The sequence below is a fragment of the Oncorhynchus masou genome, chromosome 24 (genome assembly GCF_036934945.1).
Source record: "Oncorhynchus masou masou isolate Uvic2021 chromosome 24, UVic_Omas_1.1, whole genome shotgun sequence".
Lineage (NCBI taxonomy): Eukaryota > Metazoa > Chordata > Actinopteri > Salmoniformes > Salmonidae > Oncorhynchus > Oncorhynchus masou.
This window is the reverse complement of record NC_088235.1, coordinates 25,828,458-25,854,142: the sequence shown is the minus strand read 5'-3', so window position 1 is coordinate 25,854,142 and position 25,685 is coordinate 25,828,458. Positions and strand designations below refer to the sequence as shown.

The 25,685-nt window shown below is 44.6% G+C and overlaps 2 protein-coding genes across 4 annotated transcripts in view; one reads left to right on the top strand and one right to left on the bottom strand.

Moving 5' to 3' along the window:
- The window catches only part of LOC135511357 (WD repeat-containing protein on Y chromosome-like), a 30,571-nt gene extending 26,382 nt beyond the window's left edge, over positions 1–4,189 (bottom strand). Inside the window, exons 1-7 of the mRNA XM_064932899.1 lie at positions 4,119–4,189; positions 2,617–2,854; positions 2,383–2,529; positions 1,691–1,813; positions 1,360–1,531; positions 473–519; positions 180–317 (exon numbers count right to left, since the gene is read on the bottom strand). Of these exons, the coding sequence (XP_064788971.1) occupies positions 180–317; positions 473–519; positions 1,360–1,531; positions 1,691–1,813; positions 2,383–2,529; positions 2,617–2,854; positions 4,119–4,189 (936 nt within the window). The remainder of the gene's footprint in view (positions 1–179; positions 318–472; positions 520–1,359; positions 1,532–1,690; positions 1,814–2,382; positions 2,530–2,616; positions 2,855–4,118) is intronic.
- Positions 4,190–25,372: 21,183 nt separating this feature from the next.
- LOC135511952 (ras-related C3 botulinum toxin substrate 3-like) overlaps positions 25,373–25,685 on the top strand; it is a 49,254-nt gene continuing 48,941 nt past the window's right edge. For all 3 annotated transcript variants that reach the window (XM_064933486.1, XM_064933485.1, XM_064933487.1), the window contains exon 1: positions 25,373–25,512. In XM_064933486.1, the coding sequence (XP_064789558.1) occupies positions 25,478–25,512 (35 nt within the window). In that variant the 5' untranslated portion in view covers positions 25,373–25,477. The remainder of the gene's footprint in view (positions 25,513–25,685) is intronic.

Below are 25,685 nucleotides of genomic sequence, written 5' to 3'. Positions count from 1 at the left end.
CAACAACGGCAGGACATGGAACGCAGGTTGCCAGTTCAGCCACCCAGCCTGGGGCTTGAACACCTAAACTTCAGGCTGCTGGTCTGTCTCTCTAACCTCTAGGCTATTGGCATTATAACTGTGTGGCAGTTTTTTGTTTCAGTCCAGCACAGAGTGAATGAAGAGTGAATGAGGCCTACCTGCATGTAAATCCTCTGAGGGACATTGTCCTCAGTGAAGGGGCTCTCAAACAGTCCATTTTGGAGTTGGAGGAACCACAACAGATGGATCCCTCCCTTTTCATCTCCCCACAGCAGCAAAGAGCGCCCCCCTGGAGACTGGGAGGGATTACAACAGATCTCAGGGGAAGACAATGTGAATATAACTACCAGAACTATAAAAACATCTATCATGGTTCATGAAAAGACAAGTAATTGAATGTTTAGAATGGGTCAAATGTACGTTAGTTTATGACAGAGTACTGAAGCCGTACCTTTATGTCATGCCAGTAGCAGAGAGAGGTTGGAACATTGGGGAACCCTGTTTAGAGATGAAAGAACAACAGGGACATAAAGTCAGAACCCTGTTTAGAGATGAGAGAACAACAGGGACATAAAGTCAGAACCCTGTTCAGAGATAAGAGAACAACAGGGACATAAAGTCAGAACCCTGTTTAGAGATGAAAGAACAACAGGGACATAAAGTCAGAACCCTGTTCAGAGATGAGGGAACAACAGGGACATAAAGTCAGAACCCTGTTCAGAGATGAGAGAACAACAGGGACATAAAGTCAGAACCCTGTTCAGAGAAGAGAAAACAACAGGGACATAAAGTCAGAACCCTGTTTAGAGATGAGAGAACAACAGGGTCATAAAGTCAGAACCCTGTTTAGAGATGAGAGAACAACAGGGAGATAAAGTCAGAACCCTGTTCAGAGATGAGAGAACAACAGGGACATAAAGTCAGAACCCTGTTCAGAGATGAGGGAACAACAGGGACATAAAGTCAGAACCCTGTTCAGAGATGAGAGAACAACAGGGACATAAAGTCAGAACCCTGTTCAGAGATGAGAGAACAACAGGGACATAAAGTCAGAACCCTGTTTAGAGATGAGAGAACAACAGGGACATAAAGTCAGAACCCTGTTCAGAGATGAGAGAACAACAGGGACATAAAGTCAGAACCCTGTTTAGAGATGAGAGAACAACAGGGACATAAAGTCAGAACCCTGTTCAGAGATGAGAGAACAACAGGGACATAAAATCAGAACCCTGTTTAGAGATGAGAGAACTACAGGGACATAAAGTCAGAAGTTGAACTGATTGATCAAATCAAAAGCAAAAGTTCTACTTTGAGTCTTTCTAACAGTTGGTTAGATACCAAACAAGTGGATGTCCTCAAAGCAGCTGGCCGTGGACACGTCAACAAAGTGGAGGTCCCTGCTGCTGGTTGCTATGGCAACCTTGTGGACTTTGGGCAGGTAGACAGCATCAGTGGTCCAGCCCCTGAACATCCTTCTGTTAACCCCTTGCTCTGCAGGGTCTCCAGCCAGCTGAGGAGATACATCAAAGAAAGAGAGAGAGAAAGTGTGTGTGTGTCTGTCTATGTGAGTGAGTGAGTGAGTGAGTGAGTGAGTGAGTGAGTGAGTGAGTGAGTGAGTGAGTGAGTGTGTGTGTGTGTGTGTGTGTGTGTGGCTTATCAGCTCACACACCTCCAGAGTCTTGAGGACTTGTAGTCGGTTGTTCCACACAGTGAGCAGCCCCCTCTTACTGACACTGATGTAGCGGAGGGGGGGAGGATGGGGAACAGCCACTACACAGATAGTGGGCTCCTGCTGTAAGGGGGAGAAGAGAAAAGTTTACAGGCGTAGTGAGAGAGTGGTTGATGAGAGAAAGAGAGACAGAGGTCAATGGAGACCGCTGCATACTTATGAATTAACATACAGTATGAGCAATTAACTACTTATTACATAGTCATTACATAGTTATTACATAGTCATTAAATAGTCATTACATAGTCATTACATAGTCATTAAATAGTTATTACATAGTCATTACATAGTCATTAAATAGTCATTACATAGTTATTACATAGTTATTACATAGTCATTAAATAGTTATTACATAGTCATTACATAGTCATTAAATAGTCATTACATAGTTATTACATAGTCATTAAATAGTCATTACATAGTTATTACATAGTCATTACATAGTCATTAAATAGTCATTACATAGTTATTACATAGTCATTAAATAGTCATTACATAGTTATTACATAGTTATTACATAGTCATTACATAGTTATTACATAGTTATTACATAGTCATTACATAGTTATTACTTAGTCATTACATGGTTATTAACACACTCTATAAGCAATGACTAGACAGGCGTCCCTCACCTTGTTGTGTGAGCAGTGTTTGATGAGTGGTTCAGTGTCTAGTAGAGCGCCTCTTGGCCTTGAGGTGTGGTCTCTCTCTCTGCACTGCTGCAGCAGGTAGCTACACAGGTCCTCCCACTCCACATAGCCATCACATGACACGTCAATCTATTGGAAATGAGAACATGTTCTTATTTCCTAAGGGTAAACTAACAAAAAAACGTTCAACCGTATGTAACAAAGGGCCATAGTCACCTCATTGAAGACCCTCTCCAGCCACCCGCTCTGGCTGTCTGGACCAATCACAGCACTCAGAGCATTCTGGAACTCCTCCAGACTCATCCCTCTTTCTCCTCCTCCCTTTTTCTGTGCACCTCTACAACTCCGCCGGGACCCCCTGTCTGAGGTTGTGTGACGGGTAAACGCATCCCTCAGTAACAGCAGGTGTTTAAGTCCGAGTTCCTCCTGAGTACAGGCATTCTGGCCTGCATCACTGTGGAGTGGAGTAGTATGCAGATATTCCATAAGAAAATCAGCCGTTTCCAGCTACAATGGTCATTTACAACATTAACAAGGTCTATTCTGTATTTCTGATCAATTTGATGTTATTTTAATGGACAAAAAAAACAAGGACATTTCCAAGTGACCCTAAACTTTTGAACGGTGGTGTAGATTCATATACTGGTCATTATTGAGAGTACTACTGCATAATATGAAAGTCTTACAGAAGATGAACATACAGCACACCCCTGTGGCAGCAGTGAGACTGCACACTTTGTGACCAATTTCAGACAAAAATACTTTTCATTTATTTATTTTACCGTTATTTTACCAGGTAAGTTGACTGAGAACACTTTCTCATATACAGCAATGACCTAAGGAATAGTTACAGGGGAGAGGAGGGGGATGAATGAGCCAATTGTAAGCTGGGGATGATTAGGTGACCATGATGGTATTGGGGACAGCTTGGGAATTTAGCCAGACAACATTTTGATGTTATCAATTTGTTATTATAACTTAAAATAATAGAGTTGATGCGACTTCTCATTTAGATTTGAGTCATTACCACATAAACATGAAGTAATAGTGACTTTTCATTGATACTGAGTTCAACTTACTAAAAGTATTTGATTTAAAAATGCCTTGGGTTTTATAGTGAACTAACCAAGCGCTTGATTTGCTATGGTAGGCTTGCTTTCTTTGTATTGTATGGATTTAAGAGGTTCTTGAAAAGAGATTTGAGGGGGTGAGGGAGATTGCTAGGACCAAAACCCCCATATCGTATGTCGCCAACCTTCATGAGGACAAGCCTTGTGTGGCCCTGTTGCCAGGAGAAACCACAGGACAATCGGTCATGTCTCCACATTCTCCTCTCTTTCCTGGTTCATCAAGGCATGCATGAGTGCTCCTTTTAGATAAGGGTAGTTCTCACGATCAACTCACCGCACAGCCAGGTAATCATTGATATGCAGTCAATGACACATTGTTTACTCCAAAAGGGTTTGTTAATAAGACTTTAATTAGCTCTACTCAGAGAGAAATGTTCATATAGAAATGCTAAAAAATGGTTCTGTTGATGATAATGATATTTTGATAACATCTGTGGAATTGAAATAACAGGATTCGGCCAAATTTAAGCCGGAATACAAAAGCTGACGTGTCAACTTCTACTTATGCTAAAAATAAAATATGAAAATAGACTTTATGTAAAATCTTGAGTTATATCTTATATATTGTTCTTAAAATACAAAACTCACCAAGTGCTGCTGCTGGAGGTTTCCCTTTCGTAGACCTCCCATGCATCACTGATACCTCTTAGGGTACCCATTCCTACACACCTGACCTTCCCGTCTGTCTATCAAACTAGTCTAGCGCTAAGTCCATTGTGTGTTGCTAAACAGAGGGAATTTTCACTCTGGACCAAGCTTTACAAACAACCTCACTCATCGCTTTAGATCTTCCCTCTGGACTTTGCCTCAGATGGGCCTCTCAAAACCTTCGGGCCCAAGTTCCTCTGTTTATGTGTCAGAGAGTGAAGGATGCTGAAACACAAACTGACCTCACAACAGCCTAAGCCCAATCTGATACCTCTCTCCCCTCCTCTAGGTTTAAATAAGAGTCTTTGTCTCTCTCTCCCCCTTTGTCTTTCGGGACAAATCCAATTTCAGGTCAAACAAAGCTGCTTCTTTTCAGACAGGGTGGAATGCTCCACAGATCAATACATCATCCATCACAGGAGTTCGACCACAGGGAGAGAAAGTCAACACATCCTCAGCGGAGGACCAAGGAGACGAGACTATCCACAATCTGCATGGACACCAGGGTGTCAAGACAAGTAATCCTCCAGAAGTTAATAATTAGAAGGAAGAGGGAAAGAAGCCTCTCAGTCTGTAGCCTACCGATCCATAGAGCTTTCCATGTGGAAGTCTTAGAAATCTCAACCAGGCTAAAGAGATTCAAGATCAGGAGGTGCATAAGATCCTAAATGTTACTAAAAGAGTGGAGGTGTGTACAGGTTTCTGTCTGAGAGTGTAAGTCAAACAAAGGGACAGGCTCTGGCTAATGATAAACCACTAATGTCTCAGTAACAGATTACTGAGCCATTAAGCTAGTCATGGCAGAGAACCCAGGTCCCAGGTCACTTTACCATTAACTACCCCACTGAGACCGTGCAACATGTTTTGGTGTGTGGGGTGGTATGTACAGTATGTGTGTGTCGATTGTACATTATATCTTGTGTTCTCTGTATCTCGTTCAAAGCTTGATGTTTGAACGCTGGAGCCCATACTACTGGTAGGCCTTTTTAGGAGAGGGCCCATACAAGAAAAAATATATATTTAAAAAAATGTTTTTTTTATATATATATTTTTTATACATGTATTTTAAATTTGGCCCATATAATGTATTTAAAACATTTTTTGTATACATTTAAAATACTTTCCAACATATATCACGGAATGTATTTAAAATGTGTATATAAATGTGTATAAAATGCACATTACAATATATTAAACGCATCGTAAAATGTTTTTAGTGTATTTCAAAATACATTCAGAAATACAATAAAGAATGTATTTTAGAATATATTTTCACATGTATTTATCGATATATATAAAAAAATGTTTTAAAGTATTTGGAAATGTTATATAAAATATATTCCGAAATGCATTCTGACGTGTATGTTGTAATAATATATATTATTTCATAAAAATGTATAGCAGGTATAAAGATCTGGCCATATCATATTGTAACAAAATGTTGACTTAACAATTTAACTTTAACAGGCTCTTCAGTATCACATCAGTCTCTGTAAGGACCAACGCCGGACAGGAGAAGCAAGTACGGGGAGTCAGACATTTATTCGGGAACAGACATAGAACAAGACAGGAACAGTGTCAGCACACTGGTAACACAGGCATATGACAGTCAATGCAGCAGTGGGGAACAGAGCTGGGGGACTGACACATATAGCGGAGGTAATAAACAGGTGATGAGTGAGTCCAGGTGAGTCCAATATTGCTGAAGCGCGTGACGAGGGAAGGCAGGTGTGCGTAATGATGGTGGTAGGTGTGCGTAATGATGGTGGCAGGAGTGCGTAATGCAGGGTAGCCTGGCGCCCTCGAGCGCCAGGGGGGAAGAACGGGAGCAGGCGTGACAGTCTCATTAAAACTGCAGAACTGGCAGTGTACAAGCAAAGCTTTTAATCATATTGTATTTGACACACCAAAAGCACTAACATGCTTTTAAATTACTACAAAAATGACTACACACATTGTACATTATCTGTCATGTAGTGACTCTATGTCTTTCATGGACATATGACAAATAAACAAACAAACTTGATGAGAGCATTGCAACCAAAGTCCAATGGGCAGAACTTAACGTTTACTGGGTCATTCCATGAAATGAGTGCCTTTTGCATTCCTTTGATATAGTAGAAATGATGCATAAATACGGCATTTTAAAAGCCTCTTATATGAAATGAAGTGCCCTTTAATATAGACCAAATGGAGAATTCAATAAATCTGATTCTCAGGACTTGTTCAAATGGGGGCGGCATACGCCTGATCCTAGATCTACGTGCTCTGAACAGGCACATGAGAAAGTACATGTTCAGAATGTTGACACACTGATCTGCTACATTCTGGGCACCCAGGTGATTGGTTCGTATCTGTTGACCTGTCGGACACTTACTTTCACATCTCAATATACCCTCCTCACAGGAAATTTCTCAGATTCGCTTTTCAAGGTGTAATCTATGAATTTCTGGTCCTACCAGCATCTCACTATCATCTCAGATTTTTAGTGTACCGATAGCATAGCCTCACTCAGAGAGAGGGGCATTCGATTCAAATCAAATCAAAATGTATTTGTCCGTGCGCCGAATACAACAGGTGTAGAACTTACAGTGAAATGTTTACTTACAGGCTCTAACCAATGGTGCGGGAAAAAAAGAAGAAAAAAAGATGTGTGTGTGTGTGTGTGTGTGTAGGTAAGTAAAGAAATAAAACAACAGTAAAAAGACATTTGAAAAAAGAGTAGCAAGGCCATATACAGACAGCTGTTAGTCAGGCTTATTGAGGTAGTATGTACATGTAGGTATCGTTAAAGTGACTATGCATATATGATGAACAGAGAGTAGCAGAAGTGTAAAAAGAGGGGTTGGGGGTGGTGGGACACAATGCAGATAGCCCGGTTAGCCAATGTGCAGGAGCACTGGTTGGTCGGGCCAATAAACTGCCTGGAAATCCTTGCAGTGTCCCTACATTAAAGTAATTTCTCCCATTTCTGGAGGTTTGACATGTTCTATTCAGAACAGACAATGTTCTTTTCCCTGAGGGATCGGGATGCATGGATGTGCGTGGATGTGTTGGCGTGTGAGTGGCCATGCATGAGTGGCCATGCAGTTTTACCAGCATGTCACGTGCAACCAGAAAAAAAAATCCTAAACCACCTTTACTCCAAACACAGAGATGCATTCTAAGCTCTCCACCGTCCTCCATTTGGCAAATCTGACCAGAATTATATCGTCTTGATTCCTGTTTATGAGCAAAAATTAAAGCAGGAAGAACCAGTGACTCCCTCAACACTGAAGTGGACAGATGACGCAGATGCTACACTACAGGACAGTTTTGCTAGCACAGACTGGAATATGTTACGGGATTCATCCAATGGCCTTGAGGAGTACACCACCTCAGTCATCGGCATCAACAATAAGTGCATTGACGACGTCATCCCCACAGCCGCTGGGCCAGACAAATTCTCCCTGTCCAAGTCAGTAATACCTACATGTTTCAAGCAGACCACTATAGTCCCTTTGCCCAAGGAAGCGAAGGTAATCTGAATAAATGATTACCGCCCGTGGCACTCACGTCTGTAGCCATGAAGTGCTTTTGAAAGACTGAAAGGCTCAGTCGTCCGGAACAGCTGATACTCTCATGCATGCTTCAGTGTTTACTCAAAGCGAGCATAGAAGCAATTTTGCTTGTCTGGTAGGCTCGTGTCAATGGGCAGCTTGCGTCTGTAATAGTTTGCAAGCCCTGCCACATCCGAAGAGCATCGGAGCCGGTGTAGTACGATTTAATCTTAGTACTGTATTGACACGTCCTGTATTTGTTACTTCCGTTGTATGAGTGAGACCAAGGCGCAGCGTGAGTAAAAAAAACAAAACAATAAAGCACAAACTAACCGAGAAGTTATACAAAATAGTGCAGACAGGCAACTAAACATAGTCAAGATCCCACAACACAAATGAGGAAAATGGCTACCTAAATATGATCCCCATTCAGAGACAACGATAAACAGCTGTCTCTGATTGGGAACCATATCAGGCCAACATAGACATACAAAAACCCCTAGACATACAAAACCTTAGACATACAAAAACTAGAGTACCCACCCAAGTCACACCCTGACCTAACCAAAATATATAGAAAAACAAGGTCAGGGCATGACAGTATTACTTGTTTCATGGTTTGTCGGAGGGCATAGCGGGATTTTTTATTATTTTCTAGGTTAGAGTCCCGCTCCTTGAAAGAGGCAAGCTATACCCTTTAGCTCAGTGCAGATGTTGCCTGTAATCCATGGCTTCTGTTTGGGGTATGTACATATGGTCACTATGGGGACGACGTCATCGATACACTTATTGATGAATATTTTTTTTATTTCACCTTTATTTAACCAGGTAGGCTGTTGAGTACAAGTTCTCATTTACAACTGCGACCTGGCCAAGATAAAGCAAAGCAGTGCAACACAAACAACAACACAGAGTTACATATGGAATAAACAAACATACAGTCAATAATAACATAGAAAAAGTATATATACAGTGTGTGCAAATGAGGTAGGATAAGGGAGGTAAGACAATAAATAGGCCGTAGTGTCGAAATAATTACAATATAGCAATTAAATACTGGAGTGATAGATGTGATAGATAGTGATAGGTTACTTTCCATACAAATCAGTTGGGCTAGACAATCTGGACCCTCTCTTTCTAAAATGATCCGCCGAAATTGTTGCAACCCCTATTACCAGTCTGTTCAACCTCTCTTTCGTATTGTCCGAGATCCCTAAAGATTGGAAAGCTGCCGCGGTCATCCCCCTCTTCAAAGGGGGTGACACTCTAGTCATGGGTGCACCTCAGCCACGCTCAAGGTACTAAATGATATCATAACCACCATCGATAAAAGACAGTACAGTGCAACTGTCTTCATCGACCTGGCCAAGGCTTCCCACTCTGTCAATCAGCGTATTCTTAACAGCAGACTCAATAGCCTTGGTTTCTCAAATGACTGCCTCGCCTGGTTCACCAACTACTTTGCAGACAGAGTTCAGTGTGTCAAATCGGAGGGCCTGTTGTCCAGACCTCTGGCAGTCTCTATGGGGGTACCACAGGGTTCAGTTCTCGGGCCGACTCATTTCTCTGTATATATCAACGATGTCGCTCTTGCTGTGGGTGATTCCCTGATCCACCTCTACGCAGATGACCCCATTCTGTATACATCTGGCACTTTTTTGGACACGGTGCTAACTAACCTACAAACGAGCTTCAATGCCATACAACACTCTTTCCGTGGCCTCCAACGGCTCTTAAACACTAGTAAAACCAAATGCATGCTTTTCAACCGATCGCTGCCAGCACCCGCCCACCCGACTTGCATCACTACTCTAGACGGTTCTGATATAGAATACGTTGACAACTACAAATACCTAGGTGTCTGGTTAGACTCTAAACTCTCCTTCCAGACTCATATCAAACATCTCCAATCCAAAATCAAATCTAGAATAGGCTTTCTATTTCGCAACAAAGCCTCCTTCACTCACGCCGCCAAACTTTCCCTAGTAAAACTGACTATCCTACCAATCCTCGACTCCGCAATGTCATCTACCAAAATAGCTTCCAATACTCTACTCAGCAAATTGGATGCAGTCTATCACAGTGCAATCCGTTTTGTTACCAAAACCCCATATACCACCCACCACTGTGACCTGTATGCTCTAGTTGGCTGGCCCTCGCTACATATTCGTCGCCAGACCCACTGGCTCCAGGTCATCTATAAGTCTATGCTAGGTAAAGCTCCGCCTTATCTCAGCTCACTGGTCACGATAACAACTCCCACCCGTAGCATGCGATCCGGCAGATATATCTCACTGGTCATCCCCAAAGCCAACACCTTCTTTGGTCGCCTTTCCTTCCCGTTCTCTGTTGCCAGTGACTGGAACAAATTGCAAAAATCGCTGCAAATTGCAACCAATCGCTGCAGCTGTACATAGTTCATCTGTAAATAGCCCACCCAATCTACAGTACCTACCTCATCTGAATAATACAGATCAGAACGCTCTTGGTAGATAGTGTGGTCGACAGCTTATCATAAGGTACTCTACCTCAGTCGAGCAATACCTTGAGACTTCTTTAACATTAGAAATCGTGCACCAGCTGTTATTGACAAAAATGCACACACTCCCACCCCTTGTCTTACCAGAGGTAGCGTCTCTGTTCTGCCGGTGCATGGAAAATCCCGCCATCTCCAAATTGTCAGTTTCTTCTTTCAGTCACATCTCAGTGAAACCTAGGATGTTACAGTTTTTAATGTCCCGTTGGTATGATAATCTTAATAGTAGGTCATCATTTTTATTTTCCAACGATTGCACGTTAGCAAGGAGAATGGAAGGCATTGGGAGTTTGCTCGGTCATGGGATTCTCGGAAGGATCCCCGATCTGCATCCCCTTTTCCTGCATCTTTTCTTCCCGCAAAAGACGTAGATCTGGGCCTGTTCCAGTGAAAGCAGGATATCCTTCTCGTCAGACTTGTTAAAGGAAAAAAAAATTATAGTCAGTGCTCAGTAATCGCTTTTCTGATGTCCAGAAGTTATTGTTGGTCATAAGAGACGGTAGCAGCAACATTATGTACACAATAAGTAAAAAAATAAGTTACACAAAACGCAAAAAAATAACAAAATTTCACAATTGGTTGGGAGAATGTAAAACGGCAGCCATGTTCTTTGGCGCCATCTTTCAACTGTATTAGTTTTTGTTTGTAAGCAAGAATCAGGAGGATAGAATTATGGTCAGATTTGCCAAATGGAGGGCGAGCGAGAGCTTTGTACGCGTCTCTGTGTGTAGAGTAAAGGTGGTCTAGAGTTTCCCCCCTCTGTTTGCACATTTAACATACTGGTAGAAATGAGGCAAAACAGATTTGAGTTTTTCCTCTGGATGAGTGCTTTCCTGTTTACTTATGGCCGTATACAGTGCGGTCTTAGTGCCAGCATCGGTTTGTGGTGGTAAGTAGACAGCTACGAAAAATACAAATGAAAACTTTAGGTACATTGTGTGGTCTACAGCTTATAATGAGATAGTCTACCTCAGGTGAGCAAAACCGCAAGACTTCCTTAGATTTCGTGCACCAGCTATACATAGACCGCCACCCCTTGTCTTACCAGAGGCCGCTGTTCTATCCTGCCTAAAAAGCTTATGTTATTCATGTTGTCATTCAGCCACGACTTGATGAAACATAAGATATTACAGTTTTAATTTCCCGTTGGTAGAATATACGTGATCATCTATTATCAATTGATTGTATGTTGGCTAATAGGACTGATGGTAAAGGTTGATTACCCTCTCAGCAACGAATCCTAACAAGGCACATAGATCTTCGTCCACGGTACCTCTTGTCATGTATACTCCCTCTCCGGCCTCTAGGTCATCAGGCTGCTGATACCTGTCACCATCGTCTCTCGCATCTGCATCTCATGACACCATGACACTCACCTGGACTCCATCACCTCCTTGCTTATCTCCCCTATATCTGTCACTCCCCTTGGTTCTTTCCTCAATTGTTATTGACTCTGTTTTCATGTCGGTGCGTTGTTTGTGTTCGTTGTCTCTTTAATTGATTAAAACACTCCCTGAACTTGCTTCCCAACACTCATCACATTCATTACAGAATAACACCTCAACTAAGGGAATCATTTTTTATTATTTTTTTGGTGTCAGAGTAATGACGTTGGGTCCGGAAACTGCTACAGGCTCTATGCTTCCACCAGCTCGTCAGGTTCTCATGCCTCAGCTTGATCACCAGGCTTCCCTGCCTCAACCAATCTGTCAGGTTCTCGTGCCCCAGCTGACTCAACAGTTTCCCGTGCCTCAGCTGGCGTGACAGGTTCTCGCACATCAGCAGGGGTGACCGGTCCGCTCCTGATCCCCGGGTTCATCCCCTTTGACAGCATCCTGCAGGTGGAGCCACGCGTCGGGGAGGGGGTACTGTCACGTATACTCCCTCTCTGGCCTCTAGGTCATCAGGCTGATGATTATCCTGCACACCTGTTACCATCGTCTCACGCACCTGCTCCTAATAACACCCACCTAGACTCCATTACCTCCTTGATTATCTTCCCTATATCTGTCACTCCCCTTGGTTCTTTCCTCAGGTGTTATTGACTCTGTCGGGAGTTGTTTGTCTTTCGTGTTCATTGTTTCTTTTATTTATTAAAACACTCACTGAACTTGCTTCCCAATCCTCAGCGCACTCGTTACACCTCTCTCTTTCTCCTGCGAATTACGGGGGATGAGGGCCCTGTCGGGCGTCTGAAAGAAATCCCTTCCGTCCGACTCATTGAAGAAAAAGTATTCCTCCAGTATGGGGTGAGTAATCGCTGTCCTGATATCTAAAAGCTCTTTTCAGTCATAAGACATGGTGTCAGGAACATTATATACAAAATAACTTACAAATAACACATAAAAACATACACAATATTACAATTGGTTACGGGATCGTAAAACGGCAGCCATCTCCTTCGGCACCATTCTTTCAGAATGGCTTGTAATGTGGCTTTTGAGAGCATGACCGTGGGGCAACCCCTCCTTGTCACTCATTTTATGAAGTGTGCATGTGGGTTGTGTCCGGTGGCCAAACAGCTTGACCTGTCATGGGACTTCTCAGTTGTTTTGGATTCTCTATGCCAACAGCATTTTGAGCCCTTGGATCAGGTGGATCCTAAGATGCTTTAATTTAAGACAGCGCTATTACTAGCAATGGCCTCCGCCCAGCGTGTAAATGACATTCACACACCCTCAGTGCACTCGTCCTGTGCACAGTTTTCACACACTAACGATAGGGTATCATTGCGGACTAACCACGTCTTTATCCCTAAGGTTGTTAACCCATATTTGATGTGTTTTCCCCTTGAACTGGTAGCTTTTTATCCCCCACCGTTTTCCTCTCCGGAACATCAACAGTTACATATACTGTGCCCAGTACAAGCTCTGTGCTTTTACATCGACAGGACTAAGGGGTTTAGAAAATGTAATCAGTTGTTCGTTTCATGTGTGACACATTACACACATAAAACGCTCACTAAACAGCACTTCTCCCACTTAATAGTGGGGACTATTGCTTTGACCTACACAAGTAAGGGTGTTCAGTCTCCTGCTGGCCTATGGGCTCATTCCACTAGAGGAATGGTGACGTCCTGGACTTTATTTAATTGCATATCTATCCAAGATATCTGCACAGCAGCGAGATGGAGTTTCGCCTCATACATTGAATTTTTGAATTTTTGTGGGCTCCATGTTTCTTCACCGACCATTGTACATACATACTGTTTTACCTTTAGGATCATCTGAGGGGCCCATTTGTGTTATATATCGCACAGGGCAGTCTGTCATCAGGATAAGCAACATCACGGGGCAGTTGGTTGTCAGGATGAGCGTCAGGATAAACGACGTCACAGGGCAGTCGGTTGTCAGGATGAGCGGCATCATGGGGCAGTCGGTAGTCAGGATGAGCGTCAGGATGAGTGACATCACGGGGCAGTCAGTCGTCAGGATGAGCGACGTCACGGGGCAGTCGGTCGTCAGGATGAGCAGCGCCACGGGGCAGTCGGTCGTCAGGATGAGCGGCGCCACGGGGCAGTCGGTCGTCAGGATGAGCGGCGCCACGGGGCAGTCGGTCGTCAGGATGAGCGGCGCCACGGGGCAGTCGGTCGTCAGGATGAGCGGCGCCACGGGGCAGTCGGTCGTCAGGATGAGCGGCGCCACGGGGCAGTCGGTCGTCAGGATGATCTTGTCTGGCAGTACAGGAGTCAGTATATCCCATAAGTGAAATACAGAAACAAATATTGTACTTGAAAGAGAACTTAAGGTTACGACCGTAAAACCCGTTCTCTGATAGAATGAGTGATGTATTTCACGAGACCACCCTCCTTGCAAGAGCGAGGAAGAGATGTTGCTTATTTTGAATGATTCAGAGACTCTGCATCTGGCCTTTTTTTATAGGGTTATGTATTATTTTTAAAATATTATTTAACTAGGGAAGTCAGTAAAAAACAAATTCTTCTTTACAATGATGGCCTACCCCAGGCAAACCCCCCGGCCAAACCCTAACTCGGACAACGCTGGGCCAATTGTGAGCCGCCCTATGGGACTACCAATCACAGCCAGTTGTGATACAGACTGGAATCTGTAGTGATGCTTCTAGCACTGAGATGGGTGCCTTAGACCGCTGCGCCACTCGGGAGCACATGTAAAGAGTAGGAGGGACGCCACTCCCTGATGCACACATCTCGACATCCAACCAATCATAGCTGGCGTAGTGTAATGAAGGCCTCTGATGAATACGCTGGGGACGTATCCCATAAGTGAAATCCCTCACTCATACTATCAGAGAACCGGGGTTATGGTCGTAACCTACAGTTCTCACTTGTCTCCCATTTCACCCCACAGCTCCATCAGGCCAGGGCAACATCACAGTGTGGGTTGGAGAGGAGGGTCCAGGGAGGAACAAAAGATAGACTGAGGGGGTGGAGGAGGGATTGAAGAAGCACAGAGCATCTGGAGAGGAGCAGAGGGACTGAAAGGTAGGAGGAGAATACTGGTAACAAACCACAGAGGAGCTATATAGGAGTCCAATCAGCTCCTAGACAGTATATGACCCAGTACAGAGCACTATATATTTGATGTTTTAAGAATGTATCACCTCCAGGAATACCAAAGCCTCTTGCTGTAATGGATGGTTTAGAAACCCTCAACTGTAAGTGTTCCCAGATGAAGTGTAACTGAGTGTCCCTGTCATGTAAGAGTTGAGCAGGGCCAAGGTAGTCTGGGTAACTGTGTTTCTGTTCTATAGGAGTTGAGCAGGGCCAAGGCTGTCTGGGTAACTGTTTCTGTTCTATAGGAGTTGAGCAGGGCCAATGCAGTCTGGGTAACTGTTCTGTTCTATAGGAGTTGAGCAGGGCCAAGGCTGTCTGGGTAACTGTTTCTGTTCTATAGGAGTTGAGCAGGGCCAAGGCTGTCTGGGTTACAGAGAGAAGCCAGTCAGAGGAGGAACTGGGAAAGGTGCGGGCTCAGGTTCACCTGGAGGAGGTTCGTTAAACCTGTGTGTCTGTCGGCCTACCCCTCTGTCTGTCTGCCTGTCTGGCTTTGTATGTGCTTGAGCATTGGAAAAGCTATAACAATGTGGTTAATCACCTCTTTCCTATCTCTCTCCCTTCCCTTCCTTCCCTCCTCTGTCTGAGCAGCAGCAGTGTGAGTTGGTTAGAGGAGAAGTTGTGTCAGTCTCGTGATGAGTCCCAGAGCCACTGCTCCCAGCAGAAACAGACCATAGCAGAGCTGCAGGCTCTCAGCAGACAGCTGAGCATCGAGACAGACGGACTACAACGCAGGATAGAGGAGATGCAGCAGGTCCGATTGGAAATGTGTCAGAGAGACCACTGGCACAATGACCAACTATACACACTGAAACAACTCCTAGATCAAGTACAGTGTAGTTGTCTAATACGAATCACATTTGTCTGGGGAAATATGATTCTAATAACTTACATTGATTTGTACTGATTGACATAATCATGTTGGTGAATTTTCAGCACTGAATGATGTTCATGTGAGTAAGTGCAGAGACAATGTTGTGTGGTGGTTGTGTGTTTATTAGGATGGTAATATTTGCTTTCTAGTGTAATATAGAGAATTTGTCCTCTCCCACCTCCAGTAGTTGTCTGGTAAGACCAGGAGATGGTTGCGGCGGTTAGCCAGGTCTGGTAAGGACCAGGAGAAGGTTGCCAGGTCAGAGTGACGTTAAAGGAGAAGATAGGACACCTGTAGGCCGAGAGGACTGCTCAGGGAAGACTGAAGGAGAACATCGCTGCTCTGGAGAGATGAAAGGTATGCAGTCTCCTCTGTCTTTATATTTTATTTTCTCCTTCCTTGTGTCTGTATGAGTGTGACTGAGAGAGGACGTGTGACTCAGAGGATGAGAGAGGACGAGGCCCAGAGAGCCAGCTATACTGACATACACTACATGGCCAAAAGTATGTGGACATTCCCTTCAAACCCCCTTCAAATTAGTGGATTTGGCTATTTCGTTGCTGGACCCGTTGCTGACAGGTGTTTAAAATCAAGCATACAGTCATGCAATCTCCATAGACAAACATTGGCAATAGAATGGCCTTACTGAAGAGCTCATTGAATTTCAACGTTGCACCGTCATAGGATGCCACCTTTCTATCGAGTCAGTTTGTCACATTTCTGCCTTGCTAGAGCTGCCATTGGACTCTGGAGCAGTGGAAACACATTCTCTCTATATGAATGCCCAGGATTTTGGAATGAGATGTTCAACGGGCAGGTGTACACATACTTTCAGACTGTAGTGTATGTGCAGGGGTCACCGCTGCACTACAGTCAATGTTGTGTTTGAGACTACCTAAAGCCGAGACCGAGACCAGAGCAAATCAAATCTGAGTCAAGACCAAGACCGGAGGGGGTCGAGACCGAGTCAAGACCTAGAGGGGCATATGGGGTCCAAGACCGAGACCTAGAGGGGGATATGGGGTCCAATACCGAGACCTAGAGGGGGATATGGGGTCCAAGACCAAGACCTCGAGGGGGATATGGGGTTTGAGACCTAGAGGGGGATATGGGGTCCAATACCGAGACCTAGAGGGGGATATGGGGTCCAAGACCGAGACCTAGAGGGGGATATGGGGTCCAAGACCGAGACCTAGAGGGGGATATGGGGTCCAAGACCGAGACCTAGAGGGGGATATGGGGTCCAATACCGAGACCTAGCGGGGGATATGGGGTCCAAGACCGAGACCTAGAAGGGGATATGGGGTCCAAGACCGAGACCTAGAGGGAGATATGGGGTCCAATACCAAGACCTAGAGGGGGATATGGGGCCCGAGCCCGAGTCAAGACCAAGACCTAGAGGGGATATGAGGTCGGAGACCGAATCAAGACCGAGACCTAGAGGGGGATATGGGGTTCAAGACCGAGACCTAGAGGGGGATATGGGGACCGAGACCTAGAGGGGGATATGGGGTACGAGACCGAATCAAGACCTAGAGGGGCATATGGGGACCGAGACCTAGAGGGGGATATGGGGCCCGAGCCCGAGTCAAGACCAAGACCTAGAGGGGATATGAGGTCGGAGACCGAATCAAGACCGAGACCTAGAGGGGGATATGGGGTCCAAGACCGAGACCTAGAGGGGGATATGGGGTTCGAGACCTAGAGGGGGATATGGGGTCCAAGACCGAGACCTAGAGGGGGATATGGGGCCCGAGACCTAGAGGGGGATATGGGGTCCAATACCGAGACCTAGAGGGGGATATGGGGTCCAAGACCGAGACCTAGAGGGGGATATGGGGTCCAAGATTGAGACCTAGAGGGGGATATGGGGTCCAAGACCGAGACCTAGAGGGGGATATGGGGTCCAATACCGAGACCTAGAGGGGGATATGGGGTCCAAGACCGAGACCTAGAAGGGGATATGGGGTCCAAGACTGAGACCTAGAGGGAGATATGGGGTCCAAGACCAAGACCTAGAGGGGGATATGGGGCCCGAGCCCGAGTCAAGACCAAGACCTAGAGGGGATATGAGGTCGGAGACCGAATCAAGACCGAGACCTAGAGGGGGATATGGGGTTCAAGACCGAGACCTAGAGGGGGATATGGGGACCGAGACCTAGAGGGGGATATGGGGTACGAGACCGAATCAAGACCGAGACCAGAAAAATGTGAGCCCAATTTAATAAGACCATGATTGTAATATTGTTAAATCCCCACCATAATACGAATTCAAAATGTCCAGTATTTCTGTGTTCATATTTCAGAACAACATATGGATTCTTTCGACATCAGAATAGTGAAAAAATGCATGCTGAGGGAAAATAGAGCCCCTCTACAAATGATTACTAACCTAAACAGTGCGGAACAATGGGCCTTCTACGCCTTCAGAGAAGGGCTAAGGATTCATAAAATCAAGTCAAGACCAAGACCGGAGGGGGTCGAGACCGAGTCAAGACCTAGAGGGGCATATGGGGTCCAAGACCGAGACCTAGAGGGGGATATGGGGTCCAATACCGAGACCTAGAGGGGGATATGGGGTCCAAGACCAAGACCTCGAGGGGGATATGGGGTCCGAGACCTAGAGGGGGATATGGGGTCCAATACCGAGACCTAGAGGGGGATATGGGGTCCAAGACCGAGACCTAGAGGGGGATATGGGGTCCAAGACCGAGACCTAGAGGGGGATATGGGGTCCAAGACCGAGACCTAGAGGGGATATGGGGTCCAATACCGAGACCTAGAGGGGGATATGGGGTCCAAGACCGAGACCTAGAAGGGGATATGGGGTCCAAGACCGAGACCTAGAGGGAGATATGGGGTCCAATACCAAGACCTAGAGGGGGATATGGGGCCCGAGCCCGAGTCAAGACCAAGACCTAGAGGGGATATGAGGTCGGAGACCGAATCAAGACCGAGACCTAGAGGGGGATATGGGGTTCAAGACCGAGACCTAGAGGGGGATATGGGGACCGAGACCTAGAGGGGGATATGGGGTACGAGACCGAATCAAGACCTAGAGGGGCATATGGGGTCCAAGACCGAGACCTAGAGGGGGATATGGGGTCCAAGACCGAGACCTAGAGGGGGATATGGGGTCCGAGACCTAGAGGGGATATGGGGTCCAAGACCGAGACCTAGAGGGGGATATGGGGTCCGAGACCTAGAGGGGGATATGGGGTCCAATACCGAGACCTAGAGGGGGATATGGGGTCCAAGACCGAGACCTAGAGGGGGATATGGGGTCCAAGACCGAGACCTAGAGGGGGATATGGGGTCCAAGACCGAGACCTAGTGGGGGATATGGGGTCCAATACCGAGACCTAGAGGGGGATATGGGGTCCAAGACCGAGACCTAGAAGGGGATATGGGGTCCAAGACTGAGACCTAGAGGGAGATATGGGGTCCAAGACCAAGACCTAGAGGGGGATATGGGGCCCGAGCCCGAGTCAAGACCAAGACCTAGAGGGGATATGAGGTCGGAGACCGAATCAAGACCGAGACCTAGAGGGGGATATGGGGTTCAAGACCGAGACCTAGAGGGGGATATGGGGACCGAGACCTAGAGGGGGATATGGGGTACGAGACCGAATCAAGACCGAGACCAGAAAAATGTGAGCCCAATTTAATAAGACCATGATTGTAATATTGTTAAATCCCCACCATAATACGAATTCAAAATGTCCAGTATTTCTGTGTTCATATTTCAGAACAACATATGGATTCTTTCGACATCAGAATAGTGAAAAAATGCATGCTGAGGGAAAATAGAGCCCCTCTACAAATGATTACTAACCTAAACAGTGCGGAACAATGGGCCTTCTACGCCTTCAGAGAAGGGCTAAGGATTCATAAAATTATGATTATAATAATGATTATAATTTTTTATTTAAAATGTTCTGATTTAATCTCTTAAATTTTTGTTCGAAAGGAAGGGGTTAAAAAATGAATTGAAACTTCTGCCTTGAAGGCCAACAGGTCACTGCGCAATAGCAAGCAGTAGATTTCCCATGGTTTAGCTAGCTAGGTAGCTTTTGTTGTCGGCTAGTTTGCAGCGGCTGCAGCAGGTGTTCTTAGTGCTAAGCGTCCCGCTAGCGGGACAACTTCCGGTGACACTGGAGGGCGCGCAATTCAAATAAATAATCATACAGATTATGGATATTAAACATTTAGGTACATATGAGTGTCTTATATCGGCTGAAAGATAAAATTCTTGTTAATCTAACTGCATTGTCCGATTTACAGTAGCTATTACAGCGAAAACATGCCATGTGATTTTTTTGAGGATGGCGTCCCACATCAAAATATTTTTCCACCGGCACAGGTTTCATAAATTCACAAATAGTGATTAAATATTCACTTACTTTTTGAAAATCTTCCTCTGATTTGTCATCCAAAGGGTCCCAGCTATAACATGTAGTGTCGTTTTGTTACAGTGCCTTGCGAAAGTATTCGGCCCCCTTGAACTTTGTGACCTTTTGCCACATTTCAGGTTTCAAACATAAATATATAAAACTGTATTTTTTGTGTGAAGAATCAACAACAAGTGGGACACAATCATGAAGTGGAACGACATTTATTGGATATTTCAAACTTTTTTAACAAATCAAAAACTGAAAAATTGGGCGTGCAAAATTATTCAGCCCCCTTAAGTTAATACTTTGTAGCGTCACCTTTTGCTGCGATTACAGCTGTAAGTCGCTTGGGGTATGTCTCTATCACTTTTGCACATCGAGAGACTCAAATTTTTCCCATTCCTCCTTGCAAAACAGCTCGAGCTCAGTGAGGTTGGATGGAGAGCATTTGTGAACAGCAGTTTTCAGTTATTTCCACAGATTCTCGATTGGATTCAGGTCTGGACTTTGACTTGGCCATTCTAACACCTGGATATGTTTATTTTTGAACCATTCCATTGTAGATTTTGCTTTATGTTTTGGATCATTGTCTTGTTGGAAGACAAATCTCCGTCCCAGTCTCAGGTCTTTTGCAGACTCCATCAGGTTTTCTTCCGGAATGGTCCTGTATTTGGCTCCATCCATCTTCCCATCAATTTTAACCATCTTCCCTGTCCCTGCTGAAGAAAAGCAGGCCCAAACCATGATGCTGCCACCACCATGTTTGACAGTGGGTATGGTGTGTTCAGGGTGATGAGCTGTGTTGCTTTTACGCCAAACATAACGTTTTGCATTGTTGCCAAAAAGTTCAATTTTGGTTTCATCTGACCAGAACACCTTCTTCCACATGTTTGGTGTGTCTCCCAGGTGGCTTGTGGCAAACTTTAAATGACACTTTTTATGGATATCTTTAAGAAATGTCTTTCTTCTTGCCACTCTTCCATAAAGGCCAGATTTGTGCAATATACGACTGATTGTTGTCCTATGGACAGAGTCTCCCACCTCAGCTGTAGATCTCTGCAGTTCATCCAGAGTGATCATGGGCCTCTTGGCTGCATCTCTGATCAGTCTTCTCCTTGTATGAGCTGAAAGTTTAGAGGGATGGCCAGGTCTTGGTAGATTTGCAGTGGTCTGATACTCCTTCCATTTCAATATTATCACTTGCACAGTGCTCCTTGGGATGTTTAAAGCTTGGGAAATCTTTTTGTATCCAAATCCGGCTTTAAACTTCTTCACAACAGTATCTCGGACCTGCCTGGTGTGTTCCTTGTTCTTCATGATGCTCTCTGCGCTTTTAACGGACCTCTGAGACTATCACAGTGCAGGTGCATTTATACGGAGACTTGATTACACACAGGTGGATTGTATTCATCATCATTAGTCATTTAGGTCAATATTGGATCATTCAGAGATCCTCACTGAACTTCTGGAGAGTTTGCTGCACTGAAAGTAAAGGGGCTGAATAATTTTGCAAGCCCAATTTTTCAGTTTTTGATTTGTTTAAAAAAGTTTGAAATATCCAATAAATGTCGTTCCACTTCAGTTTTCTATCTTTATGTTTGAAGCCTGAAATGTGGCAAAAGGTCGCAAAGTTCAAGGGGGCCGAATACTTTCGCAAGGCCCTGTATATAATTCTGACAAAGCGACCAGTGGTCATTTTCACGTTTTCATTAAGTGTTATGTTTGGAAATTATGTATACAAAGGCATTTGTGAAAATTCTATAGCAATATAGAGTGGGAAAGTGGCAGTTGGTTTGGACAATTAATAGACAGTCCAGTAAATAAAACTGAATAAAAACGTCTGTCTTTTCCAGGACTGGAGTCTACACAGACCGGTGCACCATAGCCAAGGCACCGCACCCTGTGTGAAAAATACTATGTTTTGTTATGTTTTTTTAATGAGTTTTCAAATATTTTTACTCTCAAAATCACACTTTATTTTAATATATAAAAAAATGTGATGGTCTAAATCCACAGCAATGCTTAAACCACATCAATCTGGTCAGGTTGGCCAGAAAGGCCTGGCTCCCTAGTGGGTGGGCCTCTGTCCACCCAGGCCCATCTATGTCTACACCTGACGCACTCCACCTGATGTAAACAGTGCATTATGACAATTGCGCATCACAAACAGCCTACTAACCAACACTTCGGATTAAACTTTTTCAATACCTGGTTTCCATACCCATTGTTAGCATTTTACTGGTCAATATCATACATTGAAACGTCTTTTCTACCCTACCGGCTACCGATGTCATTCTTCTGTGAACTGCTCCATGCCAAAGCCAGTTGAGAGCTGCAGATGATATCCCGCTGAAAGTAGGCTGTGTGTGCTGCACGCATGTGAATATATTTCATGTGCTTTGCAATTGTGTAGGCTACTTTGTGAATGATTTCTCTATTGTACTACATAATTGATAAATCGTATACCTCCACTACACTACTTTCATATGCATCAATAGGGATTAAATCAAATCAAATCAAATTTATTTATATAGCCCTTCGTACATCAGCTGATATCTCAAAGTGCTGTACAGAAACCCAGCCTAAAACCCCAAACAGCAAGCAATGCAGGTGTAGAAGCACGGTGGCTAGGAAAAGAAAGGCCAAAAAGAAAGGCCAAAACCTAGGAAGAAACCTAGAGAGGAACCAGGCTATGTGGGGTGGCCAGTCCTCTTCTGGCTGTGCCGGGTGGAGATTATAACAGAACATAGCCAAGATGTTCAAATGTTCATAAATGACCAGCACGGTTGAATAATAATAAGGCAGAACAGTTGAAACTGGAGCAGCAGCACGGCCAGGTGGACTGGGGACAGCAAGGAGTCATCATGTCAGGTAGTCCTGAGGCATGGTCCTAGGGCCCAGGTCCTCCGAGAGAGAGAAAGAGAGAATTAGAGAGAGCACACTTAAATTCACACAGGACACCGAATAGGACAGGAGAAGTACTCCAGATATAACAAACTGACCCTAGCCCCCCGACACATAAACTACTGCAGCATAAATACTGGAGGCTGAGACAGGAGGGGTCAGGAGACACTGTGGCCCCATCTGAGGACACCCCCGGACAGGGCCAAACAGGAAGGATATAACCCCTGTCAGGACCCGGTTTCGAACCTGGGTCTCCAGAGTGAGAAACAGTCACTTAACCAACTGAGCCACGAATAGTCAGCAGAACCCAGAAGATGAGGCAGACACAGCAGTACTTAAGACGGTGTATTTAATAAAGTAAAAAGGAGAAGTCCTTAAATACAAAAATGGCAAATCCAAAAGGTGGTAGGAATAGCACAAAAAAGCCTCAAGAGACACTCAAAAACAAAAACAGAATTCCACAAGAGCATCCACCGGAATCGACAAGAAAACACAGAACACTAGGGCTGGGTGCTAACATACAAACACAGAGCACAGAACTGAGGGAAACTAAGGGTTTAAATACAATCAGGGGAAACGAGGTACAGGTGCAAATAATAATGGGGAACAAGGGAAAAAACATAAGGTCAAAAAGCACAATGGGGGCATCTAGTGACCAAAACCCGGAACAACCCTGGCCAAATCCTGACAACCCCACCCACTTTGCCAAAGCACAGCCCCCACACCACTAGAGGAATATCTTCAACCACCAACTTACCATCCTGAGACAAGGCTGAGTATAGCCCACAAAGATCTCTGCCACGGCACACCCCAAGGGGAGGGGGGGGGGGGCAACCCAGACAGGATGACCACATCAGTGAATCAACCCACTCAGGTGAGGCACCTGAGGCAGACCGTTCCATAAAAATGGAGCTCTATAGGAGAAAGCCCTGCCTCCAGCTGTTTGCTTAGAAATTCTAGGGACAATTAGGAGGCCTGCGTCTTGTGACCGTAGCGTACGTGTAGGTATGTACGGCAGGACCAAATCAGAGAGATAGGTAGGAGCAAGCCCATGTAATGCTTTGTAGGTTAGCAGTAAAACCTTGAAATCAGCCCTTGCTTTGACAGGAAGCCAGTGTAGGGAGGCTAGCACTGGAGTAATATGATCAAACTTTTTTTTTGGTTCTAGCCAGGATTCTAGCAGCCGTATTTAGCACTAACTGAAGTTTATTTAGTGCTTTATCCGGGTAGCCGGAAAGTAGAGCATTGCAGTAGTCTAACCTAGAAGTGACAAAAGCATGGATTCTTTTTTCAGCATCATTTTTGGACAGAAAGTTTCTGATTTTTGCAATGTTACGTTAAGAAGAAGTGAGTATAAGCAATGCCCACTGAAAAAGAAGTGGGTATATGGTTTATACCTGCGTACACCCTCCACTACACCACCCGCCCTTTGTGCTTTACAAAAGGTGACTGAATGGAAGCTAATAATTATGAGTTTTTTACTCTGCTGATCTCATGAAGAAAAGATGAGTCCTCCCTGTCTGAGAACAAGTCAAGACCGAGTACCCGACACCGAGATAAGACCGAGACACTCAACATGTGGTCTCCAGACTACAGTCCTAAGAAATTACCCTTAATTTATGAACTCTGACATCTAATATTTGACCCTAACCACCATCATATAGGGACTGAGTACAGGGGTCACCACTAGGGTACTACAGTCCCAATAAATAACAGCTCAACCCTGTCTCATTTATCTCTCTCCTACAACCTTGTACCTAAACTTCCTCACTAAAGTGACCCAAACATTTCTATCCCACCCATCCTCCATGTATTGTGTTCCTCTCCTGCCTAACCCACTCTCCTCTTCAGTCTGTCCAAACCACCCCAGCAGAATACAGTATGTGGTCTTTCCCACTGTCTGCAGAGGACAATGTTGACAAAAGTGTAAACAGCACAGATATTCACCTCTAGACGTCCGCAGCTTCGGGTGTAGTTTCTCTGAGACTGTCCCAGTCAGGGAAAGTAATACATTTTTATGTTCACACGCTACTACATCAGATTTGAAGTTGTTGTCGCTGATATCAATATCTGACGATGATTAATTTACATATCAGATTTTAAGCTTGTATTGAAAAATCAACAAATCAAACATTTAATGGTGTGTAATGAATGTACTATTTAAAAAAAAATCATTTGCACTGCAGTTTTTAGATTGATACTGTGCTCCTTTTATAATTATTGCATACATTTTTGGCTAAATTGTCAACAAAGATTCCGTGTTTTAAATCCAAGGTTGTTGTCGAAACACTGGGAAAAATGCAAACTCCTCAAACAAGGGAAAGGGGAAAATTGACTTCTGATGCTCACTGGCCCTTTAAGTACGCTCGTCTTTTCAGGCGTCTCTCGTCACCTACCCCTTTCACTGCGGCTCGAAAGCAGAGCGGACTGACCCATTTCTGATCTAAATCACTGCTAGCGCTCATTGTGAGATACAGCAACCACTTCTGTAGGCTTTCTGAAACTGCCAAGACCTTTGCAAATGCAAGCAATTAAATGTGTGGTGGTCGGGGACGGGTAAGAATCTCATTGATAAACGTAGAGAATATCCTCATCCTGTGTGTGTGCGTGAGACCAGCGATGCGGTCATGTTTGGGAGATGATTGTAATATAATGTGAGACGTCGGGATGTGTAAAATGTGGAGTTGTGTATTTTCACGCTGAGAAAACGCCCAGGCTGTAGCGATGCT